The sequence below is a fragment of the Centropristis striata genome, chromosome 6, assembly GCF_030273125.1.
Source record: "Centropristis striata isolate RG_2023a ecotype Rhode Island chromosome 6, C.striata_1.0, whole genome shotgun sequence".
NCBI lineage: Eukaryota > Metazoa > Chordata > Actinopteri > Perciformes > Serranidae > Centropristis > Centropristis striata.
Genome location: NC_081522.1, coordinates 33303322 through 33327583, shown reverse-complemented (window position 1 = coordinate 33327583; position 24262 = coordinate 33303322). Strand labels below are relative to the sequence as shown.

Genomic DNA, 24262 nt, shown 5'->3' with positions numbered 1-24262 from the left:
GCTTGTGACACTAATCCAAACAGGCTAAGCCAAATGAGGAGGAACGGTAAACTCACACACCCCTTGTTGTGTCTATGTGTGTGTGTGTGTGTGTGTGTGTGTGTGTGTCTCTCTCTCTTTCCTCATGTTTCTCTGTGTTAATGTTTTACGCTTCTCCTCAGCCATACAGGTTCACATGCGTTCCGGCATTTCCTGTTCTCACAGGCCCGCCCCAATAATTAACCCTTGTGTAGGTTTTAGTGTAGCTGGAATTTGGGATGTCAAGGTTTCCTACCTTGTATAAACAGCGCTAGCTTTCTGTAGCATTTGACAACTAGGTTGGTTTAACATTCCACACATTGAAAGCCCTCATTCTTGTCTGTCATTGATTAAATCTGAAGCAACTTTGTGTCATAAGCTTTCATCACTAAGTTAAAGGCCAGATTTGGTCCCTTGTGATGATAGTACTTTGCCCTAGATTGATAGTCTTGCTGTAATGCCTTTTTGAGGAGATTTCATCATTTGCATTTGTAATATGTGCATGTCCAAATGCTGGAATAAAGCTTCCAACCTTCTGTTTCTGCTCGACAAGTTTAAAAACAAGCTGCGCATATCAACCGTTACCAGTTCAACTCACACCCCCAACATTTCTCTTTGTGTTATAATCAGGAGTGTAGTGATGGGTGAAACCACTGTTATATGTGGGGGGGGGGGGGGGGGGGGGGGGGGGGGGGGGGGTTGTCCATTCTTCTACAAGTTTAATCTTCTAATCTTTGCAGTTGGGGCCCTCGGGCAAGTTGTTACACATATGATTGCTATCTTCAAGCTGCTCTGCAACTGACGTTACAAGAATGTAGAAATACTGGATATCTGCAGGTGTGAGTGTGTTACAACTTTAGTCCTGCAAACACTACTGCAAGGGAAAACCTGCAAGTTAAAACTTTATTAATCACAGACGTCACTTGTTTCACAAGTCTTCAATTCCATCCCAGTAATTTGTAACCATTTGAATGGACCAACTGGTTTTCTGACACATCTCTACTTCCTCCCACTGTACAAATATCCATTGCTAATCTTGCACTGTTGACACTATTTGGAGTCTGTGCTTTAGAGATTGGTTGGTAGCGCCATGGTATTGAGGTCCCATCTAGACACACTCGACCAATCACAAGTCAGTCGCAGCAAGAGCTGTCAGTTTATTGTTCCAGCATTGATATTGAAATATGTGTTCCTAAAATAAAATCAAACACGTCATGATACAACTTTTTTGCAGCTTCATACAAAAGGAAGACACATGGTTATACACGTTTCTCATCTTCCATGAATAATTCAATGTTTCTCATTACCTAGTCTTTATAGGCCTACCACATAATACTTTTATGCTTCTCAAAGGATGGTCTGGGCTACACAATGGTGTAGTGGTTGGCACTCTTGACTCACAGCAAGGTTCGACTCCGGCCTGCGGTCTTCTCTGGGTACTCTGGCTTCCCACAGTCCAAAAACATGCAGCTTAGGTTTAATTGGTGACTCTAAATTTTCTGTGTATGAGAGCGTGAGCCTGTCTCTATGTGTCAATGTATACATGTGAGTGCGTGCATTGCATTACCGTATGACTGAATAAGTAAAAGTGCAGGTAGCTTTGAAGTGGCACCATTTCCATATCCTCCGCTTCATGTGTAAATTTTATCAAAACTTTTAAAGCACCACAACTTTTTTTAAAATTATAAAATACCTGAAACACATCTACGCAGGGGCCCCTGCACAGCTTTGAAATTTACGAAACGCACAACTTTTCCCAGCTAGGGCTTTATTTTTATTGCAAAAATAACTTCTATCTAAATTGCATTGACCATGACTTACATTTCTTTCAAGGAGAACTCGTTCCATCCTTGTTTTGACATACAGCCACATCAAGTTTGGTTTGACGCACAGCTTTGGTGAAGCAGGAGTGGGAGCGAGAGAAAATGACAAAAGAAAATCTTGACTCGAGCCACAGCGTCAGCAAAAAAGAGATGAATAGAACACTGTTGAAAAGACTGGTGTGAAGAACTCTGTAGTGTGGGGCTATTTTGGCTACTTAAAGTCCGACAAGACTCAGAGTAGCGCGCACTTCAAACTGTGTCAAAAGCATGTTCCCACAAAGACAGGTAACACCACTAATCATTCATACCATCTAGTGTACCAAAACAGACCCGGACTTCTATTTATTTTTAGTCTGGTCCATCTCCCCTGGCTAACCCTGAGGAGGTGGGGTTTATGGCCACCAGGCGGCAATTCAAATGTGTTGGCTTCCCGGTTCCAAGAAAACAATGATGGTGACGGACGTAACGCCGAACTGGATGCTTTAAGCGGGCAGTCCACAAACCAATGGGAGATGCCATTTAGTTTTTTATTCTTAGTTCTTAGGAATAGGACTAGGACAATAAAGAGCAGAGGAGTTTAGCACAGAACCGTACAGATGAGTTCAGTGCTGGGAGTCACATGAAACTGTATTCTTGCAACCCCAACAGGCATGAATCAGGCACGGTGCACAGATCACACACTGCCCACAGTCATACAGTAGAAAAGATAATCTAACCAGTGTTCAAGCCCACAGATTTAGCTCTGAGATGATACTTTTTATAGCTTTTCTCCCTCTGCTGTGTCTGTGTGTTTGGTTGGTAATAAGCCTGGCAAGAAAGTAGCCCACTGATCTTACCATAAGTGCACTCCATAGAGTACAGATCTTCATCAGGTGTGTCTCCCTCTCCCATCCAAAAAAAATCTCACCCTTTTCCCTCCAGGCTCCCTCAGGCTACACTGTCATGCATGATAGCAGCCTCACTGTGCTGCTGAAAAGATTGTTTCCAAAAAATCGTGACATGCCAAATCTCTAGATAAGCTGTTTGACTGCTCTAAGCTGTAACATGGTAAAAAGCAAGAGGTTCCACAATGCACACATGCTGCTCAGGTAGGCAGTTGTTGGGCAGTAAAGATTAATGGTCAGGGTAAAAAAAAAAGGGGTTTACTCATCTTGTAATGTGCCCAAGCTGCGGGGGAAAGTGCTGAGCCTTGATGCCGATTTGACTTAGCAGTAAATGGAAAAGTCACATGCAATAAATAAGTAAAGGAAGCAAAATAAAATCAAACACGTCATGATACAACTTTTTTGCAGCTTCATACAAAAGGAAGACACATGGTTATACACGTTTCTAATCTGCCATGAATAATTCAATGTTTCTCATTACCTAGTCTTTATAGGCCTACCACATAATACTTTTATACTTCTCAAAGGATGGTCTGGGCTACACAATGGTGTAGCGGTTGGCACTCTTGCCTCACAGCAAGGTTCGACTCCGGCCTGCAGTCTTCTCTGGGTACTCCGGCTTCCCACAGTCCAAAAACATGCAGCTTTGGTGACTCTAAATTGTCTGTGTATGAGAGCGTGAGCCTGTCTCTATGTGTCAGTGTATACATATGAGTGCGTGCATTGCATTACCGTATGACTGAATGCGTAAAAGTGCAGGTAGGGAAAGTGCTGAGCCTTGATGCCAATTTGACTTAGCAGTAAATGGAAAATTGTTGAATTGCAATTTCCATGGGGCGTCATGAGATTCCATTGGGCCCAGAAAGACTTTTCCTATAGACTTATATTGGTAAAGAAACTGGATAGGCAGCGGGTAATTTATTTAACATCACCACCTTGCGAAAAAAATTTGTTGCACTATCAGAATTGAATCCATTTGGTCCGATAACATTTGTAAAGTCTACCAATAATTTTATTAGGTTAGTTGAGCGCTAATTTGGAAATAGCCAGCTTGGCCAGTGGAAGTGCATAGCTTGTGCTCCATGGGCCCAATAGATGTGGAAGAGCAGCGGAAGATCCGGGTGTTTTTTTTTATGCACACAAGTTGAACTTTTCTGGCTTTGTGTGTTACTAAGCAACTTTCATACGGCATAAGCAAAGCTAACCTTCAACACTTTATCAGGTTCCAATCCAATCCGGTCAGGTTATCGTTATACATCCATGATTGTGCCTAACGTCAGTGGATCAAAACATATTGGGTATGGCTCCTTCTATGGACAGGGTTTCCCATTAATTACCTAGACTGTGGTGGCCCACCATAGTTTCATGTGCTGTGTTAACGTTGCATTACAAGCTACTGAAAGTATATTTATATGACATAATACAAAGGTATTTTGGTTGTGTTGCTGTTTCCTCAGCAGACTGTCTGTCACCCATCAGTCAGTCACTCATTCACCATTCAAATTTGTTTTGAAAATTGCAAAATAATTCAGGTTTAGAAATAATAGGTGTGTTTCCACTGAGTATTTTTTGGAAAGTGGCTGAGTGCTCCGCCCACTAGTTAGTTCCCCTCAGCCTCTGTTCCCATACAGGTACTGTTGTAGCGGCCAACAGAGTTCGAATGTGACAACAGACTGAAGTGGCAAGCAGCCAACTTAGCAACTTTGTCGATATATTTAGAGACTATTCAGACCCCTCTAGTGACTCTTTTTCAAAAAGAGTGACGAGCGACAAATCTAGGGACTTTTTTTGGTGTTATCTGAGACTTTTGGAGACTCGTTCCTACTCTTCTTAACGAGTAGCAGGCACCGTCCCAAAGCACTCACAAGCGGCCCAGTCCTCCCGCAGCATCTCTCCCAGCTGCAATCGGAACAGGAGATGTTAACCCCTCAGCCTGCAAATGAATCATGCATGGGTGAAGTCGCCGCCTCAACCGTATCCAATCAGCGTTGATTAGTTAGTATCGGCAGCTCAGGAAGTACCTACCCGAGGCAGGTACTTTCTGAGACGCTACCTGAGATGCTAACCAGTGAAGTTGGGCGGATCTTCTCTTCCAAGCCACGCCCATAGCGGCTTACTAGAGGGAACAGTACCTAATGGAAACATGCCTAATGTTTTGATTAGATGAACAGAATTGAGCAGGGCAATGCAGCCCTCGGCAGACATAGGAATTGGCAAATCAATAAAAATAACAGAAGGCTGTTTAGCACAAGTGTGTAATGAAGAGAAGAGCTGTTTACAAAACTGCCTTAAAGCCCAATAGCTTCTGGAAGTTTATCAGCTTGGGGATGTGCAGAGCAGCAGGAGCAGTGCAGAGCAGTAATAAAGAGCAATGCTGGATGACAGTAATGCACCGAGGCCTTGTGAGGGTCCTGATGGCGCTGATCATGAAGCTGATAGCAGCACAGCCACTTGGCTAGCAAACAGTGAGAAAGCCCTAGCTTCTGGATGGGTTCTTGCTTTCAGCAGTTAAGCACATAAAGACACTGACACACTGCATATTCACTCTCACCTTGAGTCATGCCTTACCTCTACAAGGATTTCTGTGGTGGAGTGGACAGAGATCTCTTGATATGATTGTTTGCATACAGGCACTAAGCAAATGTTTCATTTTATCACATGGGTTGATGACGTATAATAGGCTGGAAAAGTGTGTTCAGACAGTAGCCCCTTTCATAGTGCGGTCCCGCAAATGTCCCGCTATCATGCCGGAAAGATTTGTGCCGGCTTTTTACCTGAGCATGTTCATAGTGATCCTGTGAAGGAGTCAAATTTATGTGCCTTGTAGTGCAGTCTGGCTTCGTGGAACGAGGTGGGAGGAGACGATAGTGACGTGCAACAGAGCAGCAGCAGTGCTGCACAGTAGCATAGTGCTAATAAGCTGCAAAGTTAGCTCTGTAGCAGTACAGGGTGTGTGTATATTCCGCCTTGCCGGGATGGACGATTCATAGCGGTCCCTCTTCCAACAGTCCCACCAATTTTCCGCCTCTGTGACTACCTCAGGAGGCAAGAAATTGTTGGGATCACTTGATCACTTGATCCCGGGATCCCGCTTCTGGTGTGTTCATAGTACAGGCGAGACGTTACAGAGCAGTAAATGTTGTGGCATGAAACGGCACTTTTTAAGGGGCTATTGACTGGTTAGGGCTGGGCGATATGGACCAAAACTCATATCCCGATATGTTTAGGCTGAATATCAATATACGATATATATCCCGATATTATATTTGCAAAGTGAGAGCAAATGTTCAGTCAAAGTCAAAGCCAAATATGACATTTCATATGTGAACATAAATACTGTATAACAACAGGAGTACCTTTTTTTTTTCCAAATCAAAGCTCCATAAAGTTCACATTTAAAGAAAAAAATATCTTCAATAAAAATAGCCTATGAAATAAAATAGGCCAATCTTTTTCCAAAATAAATATATTTATATGAGAAAAGAATAACAAACATTACAAAATAACTAAATATGACAAACCCTAGTAAGGGCAGGTTTGATATAAAGAATTCTTTTTTTCAACTATATCGATTTATGCGATATGGTCTAATTCCATATCACATTTAAAAATATATCAATATTTTTTATATTGATATATCGCCCAGCCCTATGACTGGTTTACATTGATTGAGTTTAAGTCCAGATTTGGAAAATGTATTTTGTTTTGGGGTCTGAAAATAAAAGCATTATCAGTGTCTGTTTTTAACCATTTTTAAACTGCTCTGTCAATATAGAAACATGCTTTCTGCAGTGACCAATGAGCCATGCATTGTTGTGTGTAAACTGCTCCATCAACATGGAACAGGGTGGACCTGCTTGGCTGGATGACGGCCTTGAAAGACTTGAGAAGCAAATCCTGTTGGTTTACATTATTATTATTATTTTTAATTAGGATTACTGAAAGACAACTTGCTAAGCTCTGTCCTTTTCAAGGACTTTTTGATTGATGACATTTGCTTATTTAAAATAGAATTGTTTATCTAATCCCACTGGACCATGTTCAAATGTTGTTGTTGAAGCCAAAGTGTCCAATGGTGTCCTTTTTCATCCAAAGGCTTTTTTTTTGGCATATGGAGTTATAGAAGCCTGTCAAATTTCGAGAACCTATCCCAAGATTTAACAAAACTCATGAGATCCATAGAACCTCACACACACAGACAGACACACCCTCACCTGCAGTGTCTTTCCCACATGTACACACACTTGTACAGATTTCGCAATATGGTAGACAGTGTTGTTACAGGATTGTTACAGTTTGTGCTGGAACAGGACAGTAATAAATCAGCACATATATACACACACTAATAATACATTGGAACTAGGGCTGGTTGATAGGGTTTTTTTTTCTTTCTTTATATATAAATGCTGCCCTTGCTAGGGTTTGTCACATTTAGTTCTTTTGTAATGTTCATTTGTCTTTTCTCATATAAATACATTTATTTCAGAAAAAGATTGGCCTATTTTATTTCATAGGCTGTTTTTATTTAAATGTGCACTTTATGGAGCTTTGATTAAAAAAAAAAGATACTCCTGTAGTATCCAGTATCTGTATCTGTATACAGTATTTATGTTCACTTAAATAAACAGTTTCAATAAAACTACTTGTCTACATTAAATATTTTTGTTCTATGTAGAACATATGGTAGTGGTGCTTTTCAGCCTCTTGTGGCCAAAATGAGTATTGCAACGACAAATACAACAAAAAAATTGTCTTATCTATTTAGATAATACTCGTAAAAAAAAACAAAAAAAAAAAACATCTTAATTTGCCTTCAGGGCTACCCTTGCTTTAAGAAGTACATACATATTTTTACATATTTTGTCAAAAGACTGATGTCTGCATTTGTGCTGAAGATGCTTTTGACTTTGACATTTGCTCTCACTTTGCGATAAAAATATTGGGATATATATCGTATATCCATATTCAACCTAAATATATCAGGATATGACTTTTGGTCCATATCGCCCAGCCCTAACTGGAACCCACAGATTGAGTCAAGAAAAACCTACAATTTCCTTGCTTACACACTCACACTCACGCTCTCACACACACAAAAAGACAAAGGCTCTGTTGTCACTGTGCTGTTGAACAGAGTCAGTCTGTCACCGTGTCTGAATTGTGCTGTCACCCTCTGTCTCAACGAGGCCATTTATAATTTTTAACAATGAAACGTACCAGTTTTCGCAAAAATACACACATCTGCATCTTTACAACAGTAACTGATAAATGGGAGGGTCGTCATGGCAACAGAGTTGTAATGACGGTATGTTACCAATGGTGGAAAGTATATAAGGACATTTACTCAAGTACTGTACTTAAGTGCAATTTTGAGGTACTTTTTTAAAAGTATTTCCATTTTATGTAACTTTATACTTCTACTTCAGTACATTTTGAGGCAAATATTGTCCTTTTTACTCCACTACATTTAGCTGACAGCTTTAGTTACTTTTCAGGTATTTCAGCTTTTCAGACATTTTTTAAATTAGCATATTAAGCAGTTAAAATTAGCCCAAACCTTACAAAATTAAAATTCTGCTTACATAAATCAGCATCAATAATAATAATACTTATCCAATAATATATTAATAATATATAAAACAGTCTGAGTGGGTCCATTCTGCATAACGAATACTTTTACTTTTGATACTTTAAGTACATTTTGATGCTGATACTTTTGCACTTTTACTTCAATAAGTTTTGAATGCAGGACTTTTACTTGGAGTGGAGTAATTACACAGTGTGGTATTAGTACTTTTACTGAAGTAAGGGATCTGAATACTGCAGTCTGCATGTGTGGGGACATAAAATTGGTGGTGAATATTTATTGTTAACCAATCTGCCCCTTTAAAAGCACCCAGATATGTTTTATGGTAATGACAGGTTTAGATACTTTTAGGTTTAACATGAAAAACATGATCAAGTTAATCCTTAGAAGTCTAAGCATTCACATGACTTAACCCTTTGGAGTTTGGGGCTATTTTGTCGGTTTTGGACTCCTTTTCATTCCTCAACAACTTACTTTTTTTTTTACCATGCCATGTTGGTATCATTGTTTTCAAGACAACCTCACCTATATGACCTGATTACTTTTTTTCATTTTGACTTACTGAATCAACATTTTGAACACACAAAAACAAAAACAAAAACTTACATAAAATACAAATAAATCACATAAAACATGAAAAACAAACCAAAAACACACATAAAATTACGAAAAACACATAAGCCCTCTCAAAAACACCAAAAACATAATAAAAACACAAAAAACACACAAAAAATACAAAAAACACACACACAAAATACGAAAAAACAGTAAACACAAAAGATTGCATTACAAATGCTAAATGCACAAAGCTAAATTAGAAAAATCTCTGCAAAAAAGTAAAATCATGTTAATACACTTCGAGTTGTTTTTTTTTTTTTTTTACCTTTGCTTCAAAAGGGTTGATGCATTAAATTGGACATGGAAACTTCTGGAAAAGCCAAAACTTTAAAGAAAAGCTGACAGCAGGGCTCCATGCTGCTTCGTTTTTACGTCGTGACGTTATGAAGAAGTCGTGCTCTGGCGCTTTCGTGGACTCCAGAGGGTTAAATGATTCTGCATTTTTATAAATTAAACCTCATAACATAATATTAAGCAGTTAAAATGAGCCCCATACAATAATATAATAATATATTTAGAATATATATCTAATTGGGTCCATTCTGTCTAACAAATACTTTTACTTTTGATACTTTAAGTACATTTTGATGCTGATACTTTTATACTTTTACTTCAATAAGTTTTGAATGCAGGACTTTTACTTTGGTGGAGTAATTTCACAGTGTGGTATTTGTACTTTTTCTTAAGTAAGGGATCTGAATACTTCTTCCTCCACTGTATGTTACTGTATGTCTGTTGCCTGCGTTCTGTACAGATTATCAGTGTGAGCGTCATGATGAGCTAGACTTATGAAACGTAGCATTAGGTCTCTCTGTAGGGGGTTTATTCACCCGAGGCATCACTATACAACATCATTATCCTTCCCTTTGATTTCCGCATGTTGGTGTCTGTAAGTCAGCGTGACAACCTCACAGAAGGGGAGATGTCAGAGAAGGGATGAGAGGAGGGAGGATGTGCGCTGTGAAAAAGTAAAACCTGCTTCGAGGAATAATATATGAGTGTAATTGTTTATGACTATAAGTACACCTAATTCTTGCCTGCTGTGATGGTTTTTAAAGACAAGTGTGCATGTATGGGTTATTTGCATATGTAGAAAATAAAATAGGTTCATGGTGTATTTATGTTGTAAAGGTTTACTGGTTCGTTGATTGGAAGTAGGGCTGGGCGATACATTGATGTAAAAAATATATCTATATAGTTTTTATATTTTTTTTCTATCTTTAGATAGATCTATCTTTTGTTGTTATTATTGCGTTTTTTTGTATATGTTCAAAAGAAAAAATAAATAAATTCAAATTAAATCAAATCCATGCAATTGAATGTTGTGATTGCCTGATCTAAAGCAGGTGTTCACACATTTTCAGAGATGCTGCATAGGGCTGGGCGATATATCGTTATCAAAAATAAATAGATATATTTTTAATGTAATATGGAATTAGACCATATCGCATATATCAATATAGTTCATGTCATGTTTGTTGTTCTTTTCTCATCTACATATATTTATTTCAGAAAAAGATCTGCCTATGTTATTTCATAGGCTATTTGTATTTAAGATATTTTTTTATTTAAATGTGCACTTTATGGAGCTTTGATTTAAAAAAAAAAAAAGGTACTCCTGTTGTTATACAGTATTTATGTTGACTTAAATAAAGTGTTTCAATAAAACTACTTGTGACATGTCATATTTGACTTTGACTGAACATTTATTTTCACTTTGCAATAAAAATATCAGGATATATATCGTATATTGATATTCAGCCTAAATATATCAGGATATGACTTTAGGTCCATATCGCCCAGCCCTACCCAAGAGTAAACGCGACTGGAGAAAAAGTAATGTCTCAATACTGGCCTTTATTTAGGTCACAGGTAAAGTTATGCAGGTCTGGTCTCAGACTGACATCATTCAGTTAAAGTGAGCCCTGATCACTGTAATAATTTACATTTAATTCTTCTTGGGCTAGGCCTGCCCCCCGTTAAAAAAAATGGATGTACACAACACTAAGTTCTGTTGGCCAGTTACTAATAACAACAGCTGTTCACAATGTTTGTTATACACAATGTGTGTGTGTTGTTCTTACAGGTGTGTATCTATTAGTTACCAAGCCTAAACATGACAGCTTGTAATCACATCTTATTTCTTTGAGAACACAAATTAAATCCTTGTAAATCTGTTGGAAAAAGATTATAAAATCACTAGTGAAGTTACAATTTATAATATTTTCAAGCTGGAACCGTGCAGAACAGGAGTCGGCACAGATTGCATCACCAGCTTTCTCTTTACATTTCAGTATAAATCATTATTTCTTTCAGTTTGAAGTTTCAACATCATTTGCATACTTCAACTGTATATAAAAATGACTATGCACAGTAATTTGCTAATTAATCAAGTTTTTCTTGTTTTCTGGCAGAACATCAGAACACCTGAAATCAGATGCTTCAAGCCATCACCATGGAAACGGACGCCAGTCACATGCTGGAGGCAGCACTGGAACAGATGGATGACATAATCGCAGGTAAGAGCCACAACAGCAATGTCATAGGACTCAATGGAAAAATAATATGGTCTTCATTTTTAAGAAATTGTTAATGCTTGTTGTAGGATGGGCTACATGGTGGTGTAGTGTTTAGCACTCTTGCCCCACAGCAAGAGAGTCGCTGGTTCGACTCCGGCCTGCAGCTCTTCTGTGTGGAGTTTGCATGTTCTCCCCGTGTCAGTGTGGGTTCTCTCCAGGTTCTCCGGCTTCCTCCCACAGTTCAAAAACATGCACTTAGGTTTAATTGGTGACTCTAAATTGCCCGTAGGAGTGAATGAGAGTGTGAATTTCTATGGCTGCGTTCAGACTGCAGGCGAATCTGATTCCTACTCAAATCCGATTTTTAGGGCTGACTGTCCACACTATTTTTAGCAAGTGTCCACATCGGATATGGCTCTGTTCAGACTGGGCCACATTATTGACTGATCTGACAGGTTGCCATAGTAACGGCGTCAGAGCGTCTGACGTTGTCAGACGTCATATAATTGCGACAGTGACAAGAACAACAACAAACATGAGGGAGGCAGGTCACCTCAGTATATTGGCCTTATCACTGTCCAGTAGAGGTGCAGAGCATCTCTGACGCACCAGGGAGAAACCGGGCGGATGGACGCCCCCGTCGGGCCCGTATGTGTCGGGCGCGGCTGCCGGTGGACACCTCGTCTCCACGCTACCGGCGCTACGCGTGCCGCGTAGAGTGATGTCAGGAGTGTTTGGAGGTTCAGACTGAGACGCATCTGTCCAAATGCGATCTGAAACTACCTCCCGAAGGTGGTTTCGATCAGGTTTGCAAAAATCGGATTTCATGTGATTTGTGACTGTTCAGACTTCAAAAGAGCCATCCAGTTCCAATCTGGATGGGCTAAAAATCGGATTTTGGCTGGCAGTCTGAACGCGGCCTATGTGTCTGCTCTGGCTGCCTGTCCAGGGTAGACCCCGCCTCTCGCCCAATGTCAGCTGGGACCCGAGTGCGGATAAGTGGTTATGGATAATGAATCAATGAATGGTTGGGATCCTCAGTTAGATGCTGTGGATAAGTGGAAGTCACAGGATCTCCCATCCAACATCCAGTACTGCTATCTACAATCATATCGAGCTATCCCAACAATCAATCCTGTTACAAACAGCACAGAGCTCAACTGATAACAGTTATTTGGCCGCTCAGTTGGTCAGTGAGTCACACTGTTCAACTTTCATCTAGTTTGCTGTGAGAAGCAAGAGACTCTGTAGGTGTAACTAGAGAGACTTGTGGTCTCTTACAAATAATTAATTGTTTACTCTTAACAGTTGTTTCATACACTACATGACTTATTATTATGGTTTGAACATCGAGAACCTTAAAAAAAAAAAAAGTACTGGCACACTGCTTTCTTCTACCCAGTTCCTCTTTAATTCAGCAAGGACTTTACAATTCTTCCCATACAAACGATGGTCATCCTGAAGCTGAAATTTTGAACAACATATATAAATATGGACAACTGTGATGACCTGCCATGCCATTTACAAAGGAGATAATTATAAATCATGTCAAATACAACAGTGGCTGATCATCTTGCTACTACCAGTCTCAGTGTAAAGAGCTAGGAAATCTACCAGTTTGACCTTGTCTGTTTACAGTGGGTAAATGAGTGATAAAGTAGTGTGCATCACCTGTGACACTGCCTCATTTTCTGAGTTAATGTGTGTGTGTTTTAAACGTGTGTGTGTAACTTTGGTCATGTTTGCTGCAGCCAGTTCAGCCTTGGCCAACAAGATTTCCCAGTAGTAAATGTTTGATGTGGTCCCCCACAGTGTATGTGAAAAAACAAAGGTTGAGCTGAGCAAAGTATCTCTTCAATCACAGGAGAATGTAAAGAGAAACAGACAGGGACTTTGGTTATCATGAATTCTTCAAAATGAGAAAGATCTCGGTGGCTGATAGCTAAGTTCTCTGCCGCCTGCATCAACCATCGTGTCATCCCAACGTCCAGAATCCCTGACCTTGGCAGTCTACATGTCGAATTATCCTCGATTTGCTCCTGATGCGTTCATCACCATGTAGGGTACCCTCAACAACCAATTAAATGCTTGAATGTGTGTGTATGGGTGAATGAACGCTGTCTGCTTTGAGTGGTTGTTAAGGGCGCTTCCACAACCCTCGTACTTGGTTTGCGCTCGGTTCCACGTTGCTTTGTTTACATTTTTCACCACCAACTCTTCATCCAGTAAGACATAATAGTGTGAGTAGATTTCCAGCCCTCCACCTCCAACGTACATGCCCCTCTTCAAATCTTTTTTTTTTTTTTCCGGTCAGCTTACAGTTCTGCACTATTCAAGTAAACCAGACTAAACACAAAACAAACCTAATGTATCAGTTTCACTCTGATTCGGACCAACTAATCAGACTTGGGTTGTGAAAGTGCCCTAAGACTAGAAAAGTGCTATACAAGTGTGGTCCATTTACCATTACTATTCACACAGGAGCACAAAGGAAGCGTCCCAACTACCACTGTCACATCTGAAGCTCATGAACTGCTGTTTGCTCATGCTGACCTCATCAAGTGCTATGAGTTTGCTATTCCAGCTCTCAGTGACCACAAATAGAAATGCATTAAAAAATCCCATTAGTGATAACATAAGACAATCACTGACAAGGAAATTAGAGACACTTAGCAGCAGATTAAGATACGCAGGCCATAGAGTGAGAGTGAGCTTCAGAAAAGAGAATTGAGAATTGTGGTGGAAATAATAATAATAACTCACGGCATGAGTTGTGAAAACGATAAGAAACATACATTGTAAAATAATCATAGATGTCCAAATCCTGACACTCTTGTGCTTTGTTTTATAGCTGTACTGGAGCTCCAACTGTAACTACAATGAATTGAAAGCAAATGTTTGTATGTTTTGGCCCAAAAACACTGCATATGGATGGACGGTCAAGTGAAAGCAATCATGTTTGGTTTGTTTTAATATTCATATTTTACACACAAAACGCTCACTTTTCCTCAACAACCCTAAAGTCATTTGTCAATATAATGTGTCGGAGTCATGGAAACTACTTGACATGATCAAATAATTGCTTTACACTCACAGTTCCCCATTTTCAAACTGAACTTAGGAAGTCAGCCTTTTGTTTTAATGAATTATCTTCAACTTACACTGAGGATTTATGACTTTTTGTTTTTATTTGTGTACATGCATATTTTATTTTGTGCGGGCAGTACATTTTACATTTTATTTTATTCATTTTTATCCCATTTTTAATTTATTTTATCTTATTGCATTTTACTGTTCTGTTGTTTACTACATCTCTTTGTATTGTGTTATCTATTTATTGTTTGTGCAGCACTTTGGAAACCTTGTGTTTGCTAAAATTGTGCTATATAAATAAAGTAGATTGGATCAATACGCCCATAACATTTTTTTAATTTCGAAGCTTGATTGCAGACTTTCCCGCAACTGTCTGCACCTGTTTTAGCTTTGGTCATTTTAAATAGTATTATCTGTATTTTGAATTTGTATTTCTTTACTGTTTGTAAATGTACTCGTTGTCACTGTAAATAATGAAAACCTCAGTGCCTTATGAGTTTAAATAAAGTGTTGTGCATTAACTCAGCAGTGAGTTATTGCACAATGTCCCGCTGTCACTGTTAAAGGCCTACTTGGTAGTTCGGAGCTCCCGGAGCTGTCGTAAAAAACGTTTGTTGTCAACGGAGCCGGCAGAGTAACATCTAAGGCCATCTCCCTCACCTCCTCCACTGACACCCATTTCTTAGGTCTTTTTTGTGCCTCAGCCATGATGAACATGTAATAGTACGAACTAGGGCTGGGTGATATATAGATATATTTTTAAATGTGATATGGAATTAGACCATATCGCATATATTGATATAGTTCAAATTTGCACTGTGATCCTTGCTCCAGGCAAGCTTTTATTTAAGATATTTTTTTAATTTAAATGTGCACTTTATGGAGCTTTGATTTCTAAAAAAAAGGTACTCTAGTTGTTGTACAGTATTTATGTTCACTTAAATAAACGATTTCAATAAAACTACTTGTGACATGTCATATTTGACTTTGACTGAACATTTGCTCTCACTTTGCGCTAAAAAATATCAGGATATATATTGTATATTGATATTCAGCCTAAATATATCGGGATATGACTTTTGGTCCATATCGCCCAGCCCTACCCAAGAGTAAACACTACTGGAGGAAAAAGTAAGGTCTCAATACCTTATTGGGGGTGTATTAGGATCACATTTCAGTTTTAATAATAGTATTAATAATCTTTCGGTGATAAGTTATTGTCTCTTTTCTTCTCCCCCCTTCTGCAAACCCAGGTTCTAAAGCAGCAGCGGTGGAGTTTTCTAACAGCATGTATGACCTGGGCTCTCCCATCAGCGCCGGTCCTCTGCAGGTGGTCCAGTTAGCCGAGGACCTCAAACTTGCCTTGGAGCTCCAATCCAACCAGGATGAGAGAGACAACCTCAGAGCACAGTTACCTACAGATACAGCACAGATCCTCATAGACTGGTTACAGAGTGGAACTGTGAGTACCTTGTATGATATTCTTCAAACTAACTTCAGTCTCATAAAGACTTGTTGCCTTATTTGTAGTCTTAAGACAAACTCATCAACTGGTCAGACTCACATCATCATATTGGCCCTCATTTATCAAACGAACGTAGAAACCAGCGCAGATCTGAGAATATATATCATCTCACGACAGGGTTCACATGTGATTCATGAAACGTTCGTATCTCGCCAATCACAGCATAAGAATGATCGGCTGTTCATAAATGTGGCGGCTCCGAGGCCTCAACCCGAGAGTTTACGACACCGAAGGACGCAATATGGCCAAAAAGAGGATTTTTTCCCCCTTTTTCTTTAAGTCAGCTTTATAAGCAAAGTGCACTGTTACGGATAACAACACAGGAGCGAAATAGACATTTTACAGAAATACGCAGCAATGAGGGGTTTATGAAATAAAAGTATTTATAGTTATAAATGCAAAAAAGTTCAGTGAATGTTTTAAATTTGGAGCACAGACCCAAAGTTTCCACAGCTTTTTGGTTGAAGGAGGTATAGAATGTTTTAAAGTAAGTTTTAATTCCAAAAGAAGAGGAAGAAAGTGAAACACTGACGTCCAACAGGTGCAACAGAACAATCAATCAATCAATCAATAGCCTTTATTTAACCAGGTAGGAAACTCATTAAGATTTAAAACCTCTTTTCCACACACTGGTTTTGTTTGGCAGTATAAAAAGTTTCATCAAAAGAAATCAGTGGAGCAGTGGACCATCAAACTCCTGGTGAGGTTGGAATATTTCATTCACACATCCGTGATATAAATAGCTTAAAAGCCTAATATGCAAATATTATTTATATTATTACTATATTAGAACATTATCATAAAAACCTATATTCACTTCTTTACATTTAGTAAGAATGCTGTCCCAGTCAGAGGTGTGTGTGTCAGCGCTGATTGGAAATGTTTCTATTCGGGCAGCAGCGGTGTTGGAGGAGACGCTGGCGATCCGGTGTCCGAGCCGGATAACGGTAAATAGAAGAAGACAACAACATTTAATAGCCTCGGCTAGTAGCCTGTTTAAAGAATTTCACAGTTAGACAAACTGTCCACAAATAGTGAGGATTTAGTCCTGTGGCTACTCTCTCTAGAAGTGGGTGTCGAGCCAAGTTGACTCCAAAGGAACAACGCAGAACGCATGATGAAAAACAGCTTCTTTCCTTGGGCTGTCACAACTCTCATCACTCAGAACTGTCAACACCCACTGTCCCACCTCAATCTACTTCATCTATAAATTATAGCATTTTCAGTAGCCATTTATTTATTTTTAGACTTATTTATTACATCACATGTCCTTGTTCTTGTTTTTGTCCTTGTTTAGCTCGGTATTTTTAAATTTTTTTTACTTATGTTGTTTTGTGTTATGATTGTCATAACTATGCACCCTATGCAGTGGCACTTTCAATTTTGTTGTATAGCGAACTATATAATGACAATAAAGACTATTTGATTTGATTTGATTTGAGAACGCTCAGTGAGGTTAAAAAGAACACAAGAGTGACGGCTAAAGACTTGAAGGCATTATTGGAAGTGGTTAACATCTCTGTTCCATGGCAGGAAAAAGAGGTTTCTTTTGAGAATGAATTTCAATGATGTTGTACACCAGGTTTTAGCTAGAGGGACAGTAACAGCAGCATCAGATGGGGTCAGCTGAAGGGTCAGAGACGGAGAGGAGAGAAATTTAGCTGCTGTGCTACAGGACAGCTATTCTCTGCCCCAGGAGGTTAGCATGTCTCTGTGAGGATGACCTCAGGGCTCATTTGGTCGATGTCCCAGTCTGACACCAGCCTTCTCATCAGCCTGTTTAGTCACAGGCTTCTTTCTTACTCTGTCTCTTCTCTCTCGCTCTCTGTAAGGAAACCAAATCAATTATTTTTCGTCAAGAAGGTTTTCCCATACAAGGAATTTGCTGTGGTATCCTGGTGGATAAGAACAAACAAAGTACTCAAAATATAGATACAAATTAAAGCAGCAAGCTGACGCATTAACCTGGCTAATTTTGTGGCACTTTGTCTGTCTTCAAGTGAAACACTCACAATCTTCACAGTCAAACATCATCAACATCTCAAGGCTTTTCTGACCATTTTTGAAATTGATTTGGTGACTTGGAGAAGGACGCCACAATATAAAACATGTATATCGTCACCCTGTTAAAATAATCGCCTAACTCAATTTTTCAAGTTTTGCAGGAAACACAAAAAACTTCACCAAAAGTGTAACATATGACATTTATTGATCATTTCACTCAAAAAGGATGTAACAAAGGATGTGTTATACTAATAACACTGTGTGTAAATTATGTAACTTAAGAGAAATAAATGACTTAGGCAGTTTTTTTAACATGCCTTTGTGACTTAAGCAAGATATGGTAACACTTTATTTTGAAAGTGTCTACATAAGAGTGACATGAGCGTGTCATAAACATGACATGGGATGTGTCATGAACATTAATGACACTTTGAAGTAACATTAATGCTCATGATACTTGTCATGTCATGTTTCTGACAGGCTTGTGTGACTCTTATGTAGACACCTTCAAAATAAAGTGTTACCATATCTTGCTTAAGTCACAAAGGCATGTTCAAAAAATTGCCTAAGTCATTTATTTCTCTTAAGTTACGTAATTTACACACAGTGTTATTACTATGCCAATAGCCATCCTTTGTTACATCCTTTTTGAGTGAAATGATCAATAAATGTCATATGTTACACTTTTGGTGAAGTTTTTTGTGTTTCCTGAAAAACTTGAAAAAAACGAGTTAGGCGATTATTTTAACAGGGTGACGGTATGGTAAACAATTAATTTTTGCCGCAATAATAATAATAATTCCTTCAGCCTTTAGTCTGGGAACACTGCCCCCTTACCTTGTGTCAGGCCCTGATAACCCTTATTTTGAAAAAAGGCAAGGAACCTACTGACTGTATAAACCAGGGATGGGCAACTTAAATGCTGGAGGGGGCCACAATTTTTCATGGACACTACCACAGGGCCACATATAGGAGCGTGCACTTAACCAGATATGATGAAACTTAAATTTTAAATATGTTTACAGTCAAAATTAAACCTAAAAATTGCACTTAAGTACAGTACTTGAGTAAATGTACTTAGTTTTGAGCAGTATTAGGGGCCTCCAGAGACACTATTACAGCATGACTATGATCTTGGCTGAGCTGCCTCCCCCACACCCTCCGTCTGTCCCGCATGGCCTCTCAACTGCTCTCTGTTTACAACATCCCTCACTAGTTTTCCTCTCTCTCTCTTTTCCTTCATGCTCTTTATCTTTCACTGCTTACTGCCACTCTCTCCTCACACTGCGACTCTGCATGTCTGGACACCCTCCCTCTACTTTCTGACATGAGTAAATTAGTGACTTAGTGGCGTACTCTGGCTCTCACAGCTCTGCTCAGAGGGTTGCATTGCTGTGGATTGTTAAGGTAAGGTCAAACTGCTCAAACATGATAAAATAAATCTAAATGTTTCGGGTTTTTTAGCCATTTTGCAACTTCTTGACTGATTTTAATGGACTGTTTTTGCAATATTATACAGTCAGAAGGTGACTAATAGTTAATAGTTGTATCTAGTTTGAATATCTCCTGTCTCTCTTGTGTTTATGGTTGAAAACATTCGAGGTAGTTTGTTGCTGTTGCAGATCGTTGTCCTGCAGAGGCTGCTGTAGTTTTACACACTGGCTTGAGACTGAAGGGGGAGGTGGTTCTTGGCTGAAGTTCAGCAGCTTTTTTGAGTTCCTGCATAGTTTCAACAGCAGATGTCTCACATGTTGCACACAGTCGCTGGCCAACCCTCCCTCTTTTTCTTTCTTTCTTACTTTGATCTCTTTCTCTGCCTCCTTTTCTCCCCTTTCTCTTAGTCAACCCTCCCTCCTGTCCCAGTTTTTCTCTGTAAGTTCAGTCTTGTAATATCGTAAAATGGAACGTGATTGTGCATTGATTTACTTCATTTTTAGCACACTGAGGAGAGAGATTCAGTTGATGGAGTAGAGGAAATTTCATGGTAATGAGGGAAATCTTTTCTTCAATGCCTGTGTTGTTTGCCTTAACCATTGTCTTAACTTTTTGTATACATCACTTGTCCTTAGGATCAAACATGACCCATCTTCACTAAACTCCTTAAATAAAGCAGCTTGATTGACCCAAATCTGTTTTGCATGAAGAAACATGTCATTCATCACAAACTTTGTGAATATCGAGGTTTTCCCTCTTAAAGTGCAGACAAACTGGATTTAATCAGTCGAATCCACTCGTTTTTTTTTACAACACACCATCAAAATTGGTTTACTACTTAGTTTACTACTAATATAGGGGTTTATTTTCATTACTAAAGGTACTGCATAGGTGTAAAGCATATTTTTTTAGCAAGCGTGCATGCATTTTTTTAATGGTTTTTGTGGTATGAAAATTGTTTCATAGCTGACGGGTCAAAAATGACCCCTAGGACAAGATTTGTATCCTGCTTTCATGGAAATATGAATAAATGCAATGTTTTAGTTTTATTCATGTTGAGGGATTTTTGGAAAAATATTTCAAATATGAATTTCAAGTTGAAAAAAGATCATTAAGGTCGTTTCCTTGTGGCGGGTCAATGTTGACCCCTAAGACAAGACAAGGGTTAAAAACTAATAATAATAACTAATAACTACTAATACTACCAAGATGTCACTTAAAATCTCATTCAGTGACACAAATTTGAACCATAAAACATATTTGGGTGCTTTTAAAGGAGCAGATTGGTTTACAATAAACATTTACCCCAATTTTCCCCCAATTTTGCTCCCACACATGCAGACAGTGGTGTAAAAAGTATTCAGATCCCTTACTTAACCCTCCTGTTATGTTGCAGGTAAAATTGACCCATTTCGAAGTTTTTAAAGTCAACATTTTCTTTTTTCTTCTTTTTTGGCCCGGAACTACACAGTTTTGGAGGATAACTTATTTACCGAACAAGAAAAGTTCAAACAACTTAAGCAGGAAATAAGGTAAATAATCAAACAAAAAGTAGATATTTACATAGTGACCAGGTGTTATTAACATTGCTCTCTGATGCACTGCAAAAAAAGAAAAGTTGGGTGAACTCAAAATTTCAAGGCAACAAACTTCGATAAAATTTTAAGTTGGACAATTAAACTAAATATTTTGATTTTTGTCTTTGAGTTTGCTCAACTCTGAATTCAGATTTTTGTCAACTCAACTGTAAGTTGTACCAATTTATAATTTATAATTTTGTGCTGAAGTGGCACGACTGTAACGCTGCTATGAAATGTCAGCTAATGTTGCGACCACAATTTTGAGTTAGCATTGATACGCTAATGGCTACTCTTGCCGCTAGCATCAGTTAGCCGCTAGCATCAGTTAGCCGCTAGCTTTCGCTAATGAATTTCACCGCTTTCCCGCATTTCACAACAAAGAAATAAGAGTTAGCAGAACTATTGTCCCTTGTTTTGAACCCCAACTTAAAGATATAAGTAACAACAACTCACAAACTTGTTTTTAAACAAACAACTGGCTTTGTTGTGCTAACTTACATTATTGCTCTAAATGTCAATAATTTATATTTCCAAGTTTTACCAACTTAAATCACTGTTTTAGGCTAAACAACACAAGTTGGCTTTTTTGCAGTGTGGTAAGTAAGTGTGTGGCCATATATATTCTGATAAGCAGATCAACAGACAGAGAGACAGACAGACAGACAGACAGACAGTGTGCATGTACTTTGTATTTATAAGTGCTTGTATATATGTGTGGATAATTACATAATCCCATTATAACTCCACTGTTTACAGCCCTAGCTGTTGCCAAGAAAACAATCCTCCTAAACTGGAAAACAAGAAATAAACTGAACATCACACACTGGAAGAATTTGTTAATAGATCAAATCTCAATGGAAAAAATGTCAGTGTCAATTAATAACAACATACCCAGGTTCAACAAAACTTGGTCTACATTTATTCAAAAATTCAGCTCTACAAATGCCTACAGATGCCAATTCCACAGGTCTTTTAACACACCTCTTTATATCTGTCAACAATTCCTAAAGGGACACTTTAGTAGTGCTACAGTGGAGAGCAGTTCCTGTGCAAACCGTCCATGTGGCCTTTGAATTTCAATGGCAGATTAACAAAAGCCTGGCAGATTATCAAGGCAGCTAATATGTGAGTTTCTCCTCGTCCTGTCCACCTTCTCCACCTTCCTGCTGCTCCTCGCTGACCCAGAGGAACAAGATCAGAGACGCTTGTGCTCTGCAATTAGTCTGCGCCCTGTGGGCTTCTGTCCAGGGGGCATTCCCCAATCCTTACACACATGTAAACACAGGAAGCATCATAAGTGTGTTGTTGACAGGAAGTTGTGATATCAAGTGAATTCTGCTCATTAACTGCACAGGATAGTGCTGAGGGAGACACACCCATGCATTCTTACAGTAATTATTAAATAATAACGCACATGTGAGTTATTGTAGGGTTAATTTATAGCTATCCATACTAGTCTCCTAACACACTTGCTGAGGATTTATTTGAAGACTTTTTCTGAGAGTGACAGTATTAGTCTGTTCATAACACAGATAGGCTACCTGGGACTGTATGGGCTGCACTGCTTGATGCTGTTAGATTGATCCCTTTAGAACAGGGGTCTCAAACTCTAATTACCTGGGGGCTGCTGGAGGCAGTATCAAAAAACTAAATTACTTGAAAAAGACAGAAAATGACCAAAAAAGACACAAAATTACAAAAACGGACACAAAATGACCAAAAAAGACACAAAATTACTAAAACAAAGGACACAGTTAGCATAAAAAGACACAGAATTACCAAAAAAAGACACAAAATTATTTAAAAAGACACAAAATTATTTAAAAAAGACACAAAATGATAAAAAAGACAAAATTATTAAAAAGACACAAAATTATTTTAAAAAGACACAAAATGATTAAAGAGAGACACAGAATTACCAAAAAAGACACAAAATGACCCAAAAAAGACACACATTGACCAAAAAAATACACAAAATTACTAAAAAAGTCACGTCAAAAGGGGCGCAATTGGTCCGCGGGCCGCAAGTTTGAGACCCATGCTTTAGACTGTTTTCCTTTTTTTTTAGAGTTTGGCTGCACTGACCTCATGTTGTTGTTTGTATGTCTATTCGTTTACTGCACAGTGTACATAAGTTGCAAACTCAATTCCTTTGTCTAATCGAATCTAGACTTTCAGAGTTAAATAGGATGCACCAGAGAGAGAGAGAAAGTAGGGAAAGGAGTGCCCTCTGCACTCCAAAAGACATCCGTCCCCCGAGCAGAGAGCACGGTTCATACCGGTGGTTGAAATTCTTGAAAATGCTTGAATTTAAATGTTGTATTTTCAAGGTCATTTTTGTGATGTGGGGACATTTCGGCCAGTCCTCACTTCTTAAAGGCTTGTTTGACAGTTCAGACTTAGTTTTAGGGTTAAGGTTACAATTAGATTTATGTTAGGGTTGGGCATTTAGTTGTGATGGTGAAGGTTAGGTTAAGGGTTAGGGAATTCATTATTCCAATGAGGGCCCTCACAAAGATAGAAGTACAAGTGTATGTGTGTGTGTGTGTGTGTGTGTGTGTGTTATTTGAACATTGGGACTGTAAGATAATTTATGGAGAGAACAAGCAATGGAAGAGATTTGGAGATTTGGCATGGTTTGAATTTGTGCTGACATTACAGCCTGTTGCTGCTTTGATGGCTGTTGGCTTTGTGTGTGTGTGTGTGTGTGTGTGTGTGTGTGTGTGTGTGTGTGTGTGTGTGTTTGTCAGAGAGAAAGCAAAAAAAAAACGACCCTCGCGCCACCCCCTTTCTGGGGCTCGTCCATTTGGCTGCAAGATGGACCTCAGCAGGGAGAGAGAAGAAAAAACAAAAACAAAATGAGTAGAATAGAATAGAAGAAAGAAAGAAAGAAAGAAAGAAAGAAAGAAAGAAAGAAAGAAAGAAGTGACTAGAGGTACTGGAAGAGGAGGCAACAAACAAAAAACATGCAACAAGTCAAACCACAAGAGTGAAAGAGAGGATGGTTTGGAGAAAGTAGGAAAAAAGAGAGAGAAAAAATAGAAAGGGAAGAGAGGAGGAGTGGGACGGACGAAACAGAGGAGTTGTCAAGATCGTAAAACGTCCCCTCCTCCACAGCTGTGAACAGGGCAGACACACACATACACACACACACACACACATACACACACACTCACA

General features: G+C 38.9%; 1 protein-coding gene across 7 annotated transcripts in view; it reads left to right on the top strand.

Annotated features, from left to right (window-relative positions):
* Nucleotides 1-24262, top strand: part of ppfibp2b (PPFIA binding protein 2b) — a 93274-nt gene that overhangs the window by 12114 nt on the left and 56898 nt on the right. For all 7 annotated transcript variants that reach the window (XM_059334296.1, XM_059334294.1, XM_059334293.1 and 4 more), the window contains exons 2-3: nt 11345-11449; nt 15796-16004. In XM_059334296.1, the coding sequence (XP_059190279.1) occupies nt 11368-11449; nt 15796-16004 (291 nt within the window). In that variant the 5' untranslated portion in view covers nt 11345-11367. The remainder of the gene's footprint in view (nt 1-11344; nt 11450-15795; nt 16005-24262) is intronic.